The sequence below is a fragment of the Octodon degus genome, unplaced genomic scaffold (genome assembly GCF_000260255.1).
Source record: "Octodon degus isolate 3935 unplaced genomic scaffold, OctDeg1.0 scaffold00248, whole genome shotgun sequence".
NCBI lineage: Eukaryota > Metazoa > Chordata > Mammalia > Rodentia > Octodontidae > Octodon > Octodon degus.
The window spans coordinates 113,456-124,464 of NW_004524824.1; the positions used below are offsets into that span (position 1 = coordinate 113,456).

The 11,009-nt window shown below is 36.6% G+C and overlaps 1 protein-coding gene across 1 annotated transcript; it reads right to left on the reverse strand.

Moving 5' to 3' along the window:
• Positions 1 to 479: 479 nt before the first annotated feature.
• Lsm8 (LSM8 homolog, U6 small nuclear RNA associated) lies at positions 480 to 6,307 on the reverse strand. The gene is made up of 4 exons (XM_004645999.2): positions 6,057 to 6,307; positions 5,090 to 5,130; positions 2,567 to 2,694; positions 480 to 613 (listed from the first exon to the last, which is right to left on the reverse strand). Exons 1-4 carry the CDS (start codon positions 6,085 to 6,087, stop codon positions 523 to 525), a joined length of 291 nt encoding a protein of 96 aa, XP_004646056.1. The 5' UTR covers positions 6,088 to 6,307; the 3' UTR covers positions 480 to 522.
• Between the last annotated feature and the right edge of the window lie 4,702 nt (positions 6,308 to 11,009).

The window sequence follows — 11,009 nt, forward strand, 5'->3', positions numbered from 1 at the left end:
GCTAATGGGCAGGCCCCCGGTACTCTTTCTTTAATCAACTAAACACATTTTTATTCACATCTCTAAGTGCTAGGGAGGAACTTTTAAAAGCACTGGCACTACCAATACTACTAGTGCAGTGGGATAAATTTCAGTGATTTGTTTCATGAGAAAATTTACCTTCTGGTGATCTTTAAAATCTTAGAAAGAAATACATACATCTTGCACTAGTTATTTATATGCATGACTTATGAACCTCAAATTTTCAACTATTTTCCATAAATATCAAAATATCAGAAAGTACTTATTTTCTACATTTTTAAAATTATTTTTGTATCATTCAGTAGAAAAATAAAATGAAGTGACCACGCTTATAATTTAGACAGCTTTTTCAATAAAAACATAGAAATATTTTGATTTACATAATACTATAAATCAATATGAAGTCAAAATTCACAATTAACATGTTCATAAAAATTCAGAAAACCATCCTCAACAGTTTCTATACAAGATATACAGATGTGTAGTGAATGCCATTCTTCCTCAGTGTGCTACAGAGTTTAGAGGCTCTGCTCGAATATTCCCCAGATCAAGTGCAGAATCTGTCTCTTCATCAATTTCTCCAATGACTGCCCTGTAATTAATTAAGAAAAAGTCAAGAGTTAAACACATTTCTGAAATTAATTTACCTGTATTTCTAAAATCTTATACATCAACACTTAGTTCCATTCTTCCAAAACATGTAAAACTGAGAAGACACAGTAGAAAAAACTAGTTAAGGTAGAAAACAAACAGCATTTTCATCAGCTAGTGAATTATACATGTAAGTCACAAACCTTCTGCAAACAGCAAAGGGACCAAAAACTGGAGGAAGGACAAAAGGAATTGGAGTGGAAGGGTATATAAGAGAAATTTATGTTACACATATGATTACCCACAATGCATGTAATCATTATATACTTACTATAAACATGTACTAATAAAAAATTTTTAAAACTCAAGGAGAAATAATTAGCAGGTAACATTATTTCAGCAACCAATATTAAAGGAATGCCAGTACTTGTTTAAAAAACATTTCTCTATCAAAAAGAGATTGATTTGCAGTGTTATTAATATCCTTCACATGCAATACTCCCACCCGAGACAATTTCAGGCATTAACAAGACAATTATCAATTAGCTTCCAAAACTCCAGAAAATACAACAATCTGCTTTCATGGAGCCAGTACAACCCGGTTCTATCACACTGGTATAGGATTAAGGTTTAAAATTTTTTTCTTAATTAAGGCAGGATAAACCTTCTTCAAATCAACTGTTACATACAATTACAATACAAAAGATCAGTACTGCTTCAATCAGGAGACTTCTCCCCAGTCTGTTCTCTAAAGTCTTTACAGCTACCCTCTAACTTTACCTGAAAGTTACTCTAGAATATTTTATAAACTCCTGCTTTTGATTAAAGATAATAACCAAAATTGCTAGCGTATCTTTTGCTGCTTCCTAGTCATATGTTACTTCTATTAATAGGAAATGGTTTCAATATTCTAGCCAGTTACTACATTAGCCATATGTAACTATAATTAAGCTGATTAATCAGTGATGTCAGCCACTTTTTGAATGCTCAACAGCTGCATATGGGTAGTACTGAAAAATACCAAGATACATTTCCATCACCAAAAACATTTCTGGGGCTAGCAAGATAGCTCAGTAGACTAAGCACCTGCTTACGTAAGCACAGGGACCAGGGTTCCATCCATGCCAACCTACCCCCTAGATATGCTGAGCCCTCCACTGAGACCAGGTGTGGTGGTACACGCCTGTTAGCTCAGCACTGGGGAGGCTGAAAACATAAAGATCATTATGAGTCTGAGTTGTGTGAAAGAATTCTCCTCCAAATGGTTACCTGCTTTCCTTAAACTGCCACCTCTAAAATATTCTCAAACTAAGTTACCAATGTCCCAAGGTAATTAATATCATAGGATATGGGAATATTGTAAGCATGTCAATTACATTAAAAATTACACTAAAAATTCATGAATTATAAATATACATATTTATTTATAACTGCTTCAATAAGAGATTTCAGAAGATTTTCAAACTCTAGCCTTGGACCCTAGGAATGTATGTTCCTGTGAGGTCCAGACCAGTTGTCTGTGGTCATACCACCCTGAACAGCCTGATCTCCTATGAAATGCAGACTAGTCAGAACATTTTTAGAAGCCTCAGAAACAAACTGTTTAGTGTAAGGCAAGCCTCTTGGGCCCTAGCCACTTAACTATTAGAAAGATAGACAAATTTCAGCAGGTAAAAGTTTAATTTGAAAAAGATCATTTTGCTGGTTCCTGAAGAATCTTGATATAAAATTTATAGTTTTGCCTTTCGAAGTTAAAAAAAGTCACACTTACAAAATAAATGAAAGCATATTTGTTTGCTATATATGAATTATATAGTATAGTTTTGAGAAAATCTCTTCCTTTATAGTAAATACAATTTTAATAATTTTATTAGTACCTGTTTACAGTACATATATACAAGCAGGGAAATAGATCTGTAGTATAATTTTAACTTCAAAGATATGTTTTACTTACACATTGTCACCTCTTACAATGTATAATCCTAGCACCACTTGTTCAACTCCTTGTGAAGAGCTGAATACTCGTTCATGGCTTTCATCCAAAATCAAATTAATGGTCTGGTCAAAACCTTTAAGTGTACCCTGAAAAGAAAATATCCCAGAAAAATAAAAGAAATATTCTAACACAAATGTGCACTTTATAATCATTTTAGTAGTTGGGCAGATACCTATCCAAACTAGAAGTCAGCTATGAAATAACATAACCAACAGTGTTTTAGAGCACAGAACTTACTTCTTGATTGCTTAAAACATGAAAAGCTGCATCACAAATCTGACTAGTGTGCAGTTAGGGAGTTACAAAGGACACCCAGGTACCACAGCATTTCCAATGAAGTAGCAAAAAGTTCTTATAGTGCAGTAGCAAACACTGAGAATACAAACAAGAATACAATGGCAAATATTGAAATGATAGCCATATGTATACATACATACTAGCTATAGCATAGTAACAGTATGCTGCGTGCTACATACTAGTACTGTGTGTAAAGCACTGTAATAAACACACTGTACACATCTACTCTCTACCCTTTAAGGTCAAATTATAATTATACCCATTTCAAAGAAGAAAAATGGAGACCCTTGAAAATCTTTCATTCATGCTATACTGAATAGCAGCCCCAGAATTCCAACAACAAAAGTTTTAGAGTCAGACACTAAATAAATACATCATACTGCTGTTACTGGGTTATTGGGAAAATTTCACAATAAATAATATATGTGAGGCACATATATTAAGTACTTATCAAATGTTAGTTGCTTGAAGTTTGCATATATTTATGGGACAGAGCTAAATCTGATAAGATTTAACTAGTAAATAGAAATATGACTATAATAATTAGCACCCAAACATGAAGGAAATAAGGTAAAATTTTATGAAAGATGGTTAGTTTTTAAATAAAGGAAAATAACAAATGTAGCAAAACGGTAACTCAGATGCAATAAATTTCTGAAGAAACTAATTTATACTAGCTTTGACTGGTTAACCTCTGAAACTCAGCATCAAGCTTCTTCATGTTCTGGAAAACAATTATGTAAAATCACAATAAAATAAGAAAAAATCATAACCTAGAATTTGGAAGAGAGCCAAGATACTATATCAACAACCTCTGTTCCATTTTAAACATACCTATTTCAACAAATAACAATGTGTCAAATACAGAACTACTGAAATTTAAGTATTCAGGTATGACTTTCCTTGTATAAAATTTACTATCTACCCTATTAAGAAATTTAGAGGCCGGGGAGATGGCTCAGTACAATGAGTGCTTGCCTGGCAAGCGCAAGGGCCCGAGTTCAGTCCCTGGTTCCGCCAAAAAAAAAAAAAAAAAAGAAAGAAAGAAATTTACACAAGGTTTTCACAAAATAAATTATTTACAAGATTCTTGAAGTGTTGACATTAAAATATTTCAAACTGTTCATATCTGACAAAATACAATATGAAATGCCTAAAAAAATCCTGCTTTTCTTACTTACTTAAGGAAGAAGGCTACAACCCTGTCTCTGAAATCAAACCTAATTGAAATCCCCATTTAGTTTTGTTTGGTTGGTTTTCTGCAAAACCAGGGATTGAACTCAGGCCCTTGCGCTTGCCAGGGAAGCACTTACTCTACTGAGCCATCTCCCTGCCCCCCCCCCCATGTAGTTTTGCCACTTATTATGCTGTGACTGGCAAAGGCACTCAATTTTCTGGGTTTGGTTCCTTACTATAATACTGAGTAACTCTTCACATAGCTGAGGGCTGGGGAGATAGCTCAGTAGAATAAGTGCTTGCTTGAGTTCAATCCCCAGTATCGCAAAAAAAAAAAAAAAAAAAAAAACAAAGAAAAAGAAAAAGAAATAGAAAAAATTCTTCACATAGTTGTACTACAGACCAAAAATGACACATATAAAGTGCTTGGCTCATCCCATATACTCAATAAATTGTATGTAATAGTAATGACCCACAATAATAACTACAATGATTAAAAAAAGAAACAAAAGCAAAACTACAGAATGAGAAAATATGAATCAAGGACGGGCTGCAAATACAATAGTGGTCCCATAAAATTAAATCACCTAGTGGTATCACAGCTGCCTAGTTTATGTAAGTACACTCTTTAAGATTTTCACACAATGAAATCACCTAACACATTTTTCAGACTTGATCCCTACTGAACACCCAGTGAGTTACATAACTCCCAAGTTTCTAAGAAACACACAAACATTTAAACTATTTATATAGCAAATGTCAGAACACTCAATGGGAAAAGAAACAAAAAAATGCAATAAATAAATCTATTATACTCCAAGAAGCTTTGCACATAGCATACACTCAGTCTTTATTAAGAAAATATGGATTGGCACCAAGGTAGAGAACGGAATCAGAAAACTGCAGAAAGGTGTACTGTGGTGATAAGGCATTATAGACCAGAAGGTGCATATAAAAATTTACAACCAATAAGCCGACCAGAAGGCAAAGAATCAAAAAACCACTTACCACAATCATTCTTCCATCAGAAGTAATAACAGCAACAGTTCCTGATAATTGAATCAAGGAAAGCATTTCTTAGGGAATACAAATTGAAAATTTAAAATTTTTGTAAGAGAATGGTTTGAATTACGGTGGAGGGGCATGAGATTTAAGATCCATTTATTTAACAAATCCATTATGTTCACTACATAAAAACTTAAGGTTTTAATTTCTTTAAATTCTGCTTTTGTGATAATTACGTAATCAAAGAAAAGGGAAACCTTTCTCTATATGTGAATGTATCTTGTCTTAAGGAGCAGGATGCTTGGTACTAAGGAAGTTGCTGATCTGTGCTCTTGAACAGGTCATCTGCCCTTTCTTAGGCTTATTTCCTTATGTTGGAAACAAAAACTGTTTAAGTTTAAATTAACCAATGCTGTATGATTTCACAAAGCCGGCACAACTGTCTTCGGAGTTCTGGCTTCCAGAATTCAAGAAGCTACGATTAATGTCACCAGACTTTCGTATTCAACCTCTGTGCCGGTACATGGCCACGAGAAACGTTACCGTCCTGAGACGCTACAACCCATTACAAAAGCAAACACTTTTCACTCTGCCAACAGGCTGAGCCTTCAAGCGGGAAAGCGAGTGGACGCCGGTTTGAGCACCACCGCTGCTTTCTGCTGCCTTTGAACATCGTGCAAAGCTCGCGACTGAAACAGCTACAATACACCGATTCACAAGACAGTCATCGCGCAGGGAACGGCTCATCTTCTGCCCAAACTTCAAGTGGTAAGGAAATAAGAAGGTCGAGTCAAGACGCCACTTTCACATTTGCTTCAAGCTAAGACCAGCACGCGCCGCGGCCGCAGACCGAAGGGTGGCCGCAGCGGCGGCTCCCGGGCCTCGGCCTCCCGCCCGCCCTCCCGCGGGTCCCGCCCACGCCCTCCAGGGCGACACCGGCCCAGTCGTCTGTCAGCCTGCCAGAGGATACGGTTAATGTAGTTCTCCAAGGCGGACGTCATGTTGCCGAGCCCGGAGACTCCGAGCTGCAGACGCGGGAAAGCGGCTAAAAAGGCCCGCCCCGAATAAGCGCTGGCTAGCGCCAGCCGCCCGCAACAAATACCGCGAGACTTGCCAGGCTGCCGCTGACTGGAGTCGGAAACTGAAAGGGGCCCGCCGCCCAAACCGGAAGCCAGGTGAGGACTCTTAGGGCGCGTGCGTGGTGTTTCCGCAGGGCTTCCGGGCAGTGATCTGGTAGCCGAGAGGGACAAAAGCCATCAGGAAGCGGAAACGAAAAGAAGGCACTTGTTTAAGGTGGGTTAGGTGAGCGAAGGCGGGGGAGCGAGCCTCTGGCATAGGGACTGTCTGCGTGACAGGAGTTAATAGGGGAAAACGTGCAAAGACGAGGCTGGAAGAAACAGTGTCTTCACAGAGATATGAAATGTAGGTGCAAGGAAATAGAATCCCTAGTTTTCAGTAGCACAGGTTGAAAATGAGAGACGCTAAACGCCCTATCAAGTCATACACGTTGTAATCACGCGGATTATGTATATGGAGAACAATGTGTGTTAGGGATTTCTCTCTACAAGGCATTTCGACTCTGGACCTCACTGTCCTTGGATCCTGCCATAGCTATCATTTTGGGTATCATGCCGGAAAACTCCCTTCTCCGGGTTTTTAAAAGGAATTGAAGATATAAAAGTGTACACAACACATCAGCAGGAGTGATTTTTTTCCCCCTTTTATCACGAATTATCTTTGATTTCCAGTTGGGCATATTTTTTCTTAACTGAAACTGAAAGAAATCTTGTGGCATTGCAGCAGTTTTTGCAGAGCAAAGTGAAAGCCTCTTACTTTGGATTACAGCACAAACTCAGATCACCCCCCCCCCCCGCAATGGTTAATACTTTACCTTACTGAAATTTACTCAGACCTGCTTGAAATAAGCCTTAGATACGCAGGAATTAAGTGATAAATGTTCTGTGTAATCCAGAGAACAAATAGTCTTCCATAAATGAAATGAATAGATGGTGAGGCTTGCAAATGTGTTCAATTAAATTGTGTTCAATTAATTATGTGTTCAATTAAAAGGGAATTAAAGTACCAATTGATGATAAGTGAAATATCATTAGTGAAGATTTTTTTAAAGTTATATGTCACCTTCTTAAAGTAAATAATCCATGTGGCTCTTCATTCCTTAGAGTATATTTATGTTAGGAAAATTTTTATTAACATTTATAGAATTCTATCGTAAATACATTATAAATCCTTGACCTCTTGTAGTTTCCAAATAAATAGCAGGCCAAATAAGTAACAGATGCTCAGTGCTTATAGGTCACCGCAAAATATCTTTTCTTAGAAAATTTTGTATACACATTTAAAAACTACTATTTCATGTAGTCCCTAAAAATCACAGATGTGGAGAAAAGGTATATCGAAAAACTCAGCCCCTTGCACTTGCCAGGGAAGCGCTTATTCTACTGAGCCATCTCCCCGGCCCTACATTACATTTATGACTTAACTAAATTCGTCTTGTAACTTTCAAAGTACATAAACAAAGAGTACAGTAGCTTATAAAGGAGAAGCTCCAAAGAGGAAGTTTTCTGTGTAAAACTTCAACTAAAAGAAGAGATACACATTTCTAATGTCTTATTAGTTATTATACTCTCTTTAAAATAAATTAAAAAGGGCTGGCAAGATAGCTCAGTGGACTAAGCACCTGTGCAGGGTTAGATCCCTGGTACCACGTGCCACACCAGCCCCTCCAGGGGGATGCTGAGCTAGGGATGGAGTCTGGGTGTGGTGGCACATGCCTGCAATCCCAGCACTGGGAAGGCTGAAAGCAGGAGGATCATTATGAGTCCGAGCTGTGAAGTAAGACCCTGTACAATATATATGTATTTTTTAAAGACAAAAAATTTAAGATTTCTTGAAAGTGTAAATATTCAATTATTTGTTCAGTTTTGCATAATTATATCCATTAAGCTGAGCAACATTTGATAATAAAAAGGTAGTATAACAACCACTGTTAATTAGCTATTCCTGTTTTGAAAATCTGTAACATATGTGTTGTATGTTATCCTGTTTCTGTCTTTTTTTCTATTTATTTTTGCTTCTGTTTTTACTCTTCAAAATAAAATGAATTGAATTTAAAGATAGAAAAATAAAGACAAAAAAGAAGAGGTACAGTAATGATTTCACCTTAGCTCAAAAATCTTGAATTTTTCATTTAAATGATATTTTTTCTCATTAACTTTATTGAAAATCATTAATTATATAGCATATAAAAATTGTAGACAAATATTGAAATGTGAAAGATATAAGATGTAGACAGAGTGAATTTTAGAGAAATATTTCTGAAATGAATACACAGCATGAGATTAATGGATTGTACATTCATTGTAAGTAAATTATTTACAAACTTAAATGAATGCAACAATAAAAATTGTCTAAAATAAAGATGAAGAAGAAAGAATTTACAGATCAGTCATATAATAGTTCACTCTGTGCCAAAATCAAGAAACTTACATTCATATAATTAGAATTCTCAGAGTAGAAAGGGGTAGGCAATAAATATTCAAAGATTTAAAATTTCTGAATTTAGTTGAAATCATGGCACCACATTTCCAAGAAAAATAAACTTTTTGCACAAGAAATTTGAATAAAATCATACCAAGATATACAAAAATGACCTTGTCCAATACTAATTGTAAAGAAGTCATTAAAGCATATATTAAAAAAATATTAGCTATGCAAGAACAAAATTAAATAGCATCTCATTCCATAGTAGAAAAAAAAAGAGCAAGTGTGTAAGAAACTAATTAATTCAAAGGACTGAAAAGAAAAGAAAGAAAAAGAAAAGACCTGCTGTGTGTGTGTGTGTGTGTGTGTGTGTGTGTGTGTGTAGAAAACAAGGAAGAAGTAATATAAAGTGAAAAGAAAATGGAACTATACTATTTTTAAAATTTTTATTTTTTTATTAATTTATTGTATTTTTTAGGGAAGGGTCTACAGGGTGTTCAGGGTCTCACTACTAGATCGGACTCGGCTCTTACAGCCTTCCAAGAGCTAGGATTACAGGCATGTGCCACTACCACCCAGTCTCAATTGCAGTCTCTCTGTGCCCCGGGGGCGGGGCAGGCCAGGGAATTGAACCCCCAGCCCCTGTGCCTGCTTGCAGGTACTTTAATCTGCTGGGCTATTTGGCTTGCATGAAATATACTTTTTAAAGTTTCTAACACTAGCAGAAAATATCATACCATATCTTGTAAGTAGATTGTAAGTCAAAGATGCAGTATAAATCTTAAAAATTAAGATTAAACAATATTCAAAAATTAAAAATTAAATATTTCTAAACAATTCAACTAAGAAAAAGTTTTCATGATAGTAAAGAATTACTGAGAATAAAACATAACATAAATATTGGAATGGCAAATATATGACCATCCCTTCTAGCAGTTTGGGAATAGGATATCACACAAAGTTCTATCACACAAAGTTGTGGACATTGACAGTGTCCATGATGCTTACTGGTGTCCAGGTGTCACTTGTGGGACTGAGCTACTGCTATTTCCTTGATATCCATCCTGTAGACCTGGACAGAATCATGACCAATGGGGTGTAGAAGTCCATTTGTAGAGTATGCTGATGGAAATATTTTGCTGCTGTATACAAAAGAATAATTGAAAGACTGCTTTTGTATACCCTTTTTCTCCTGTATTTCTCCTCTGTCTTGCAGATATTGAATTTTTTTTTTCCTGCATGCTAGTTTTTGTTGTTGTTGTTGTTGTTGTTGTTGTTGTTTTTTTGGCCGAACCGGGGATTGAACTCGGGCCCTTGCACTTGCCAGGGAAGTGCTTATTCCACTGAGCCATCTCCCCGGCAATGCTAGTTGTTTTTGAGAGATCTTTTCTTACCTTTTCACTAGCTGCAGTAGCAAGGTCTGAAAGTATTTTCACTTTCATTTAAATGGTTTTGCCAGCTTGTGATTGAGTTTTTAATTTCCTTGAGGTTTTAATTTCACTTTGAATCTGCTTTATGAATTCTATTTCTTTCATATATTGCTCATTCAAGGATTCCATCATTTTTCTATTCTCTATTTTTTTAAAATCAGTGTCTTCTTTAGAAGCACTTAGTACTTCCTTCATTATAATTATCATTTTTTTACAGATTATTTCTGATCTGATTTCCTCTACACCTTTCTGCAGTTATTTCTTTACCTCAGATGCTAATATTTCAGAGATTTCAGGTTGTGCTTTCCAGTTTCTTCTCTGCTATTGTCTCCTCCATTTGTTCTAGGTGGACTTGGGGCCTGAGAATGCATTTTGCTCCTTTTCTTTGTCATTTTGTACAGCACTGTCTTCTGACCTTTGGTGTAGAGCTTTGGTACAGTTATTGCCTTAACATCAGGTCCAGATCTACCAAGGTCAAACTCGTCCAGGTGAATGTGGCTTGGTTCTGGCTGCTGTGCTCCACTTCTTCCTGCTGCAGCCCTTGGAGGTGAACCCATCTTCTGCTCCTGGATCAGCTGGGTGGGTCTTCCCTCTAGCCTCTCTGCAGGGAGTTCTGCCGCAGGGTTCTACATCAGGCCTGTCTGATGGAAGAAGTTCCATTCACATGCCGGGCCAGGGCTCTGGGTCAAATGAGGATCCAGCATGCCCAGATGGTCTTAAATGATATTCTGTCACCCATAAAGCATCATCCAACATAGGCTTCGAATTAACAATTCCATTAGTTCTAAATCTAAATCTTGGAGGGGAAAAAAAAATTCAGCCATTCATCTGTTGATGGACAGATAGGCTGCTTCCAAGATTACCTATATGAATTGTGCTGCACTAAACATGGTGTGGTGGGGGCTGGGGAGATGGCTCAGTGGAATAAGTGCTTCCCTGGCAAGTACAAGGACCTGAGTTCAATCCCCAGTTCTGCAAAAAAAAAAAAAAAA

Coding starts and splice junctions, on each gene's coding strand:
- Lsm8 (XM_004645999.2), bottom strand. CDS start 6,087: ATGACGTCCGCCTTGGAGAACTACATTAACC. Junction 5,131..6,056: donor CTTGGAGAACTACATTAACC/GTATCCTCTGGC, acceptor TTCAATTATCAG/GAACTGTTGCTGTTATTACT. Junction 614..2,566: donor ATTGTAAGAGGTGACAATGT/GTAAGTAAAACA, acceptor AATTAATTACAG/GGCAGTCATTGGAGAAATTG.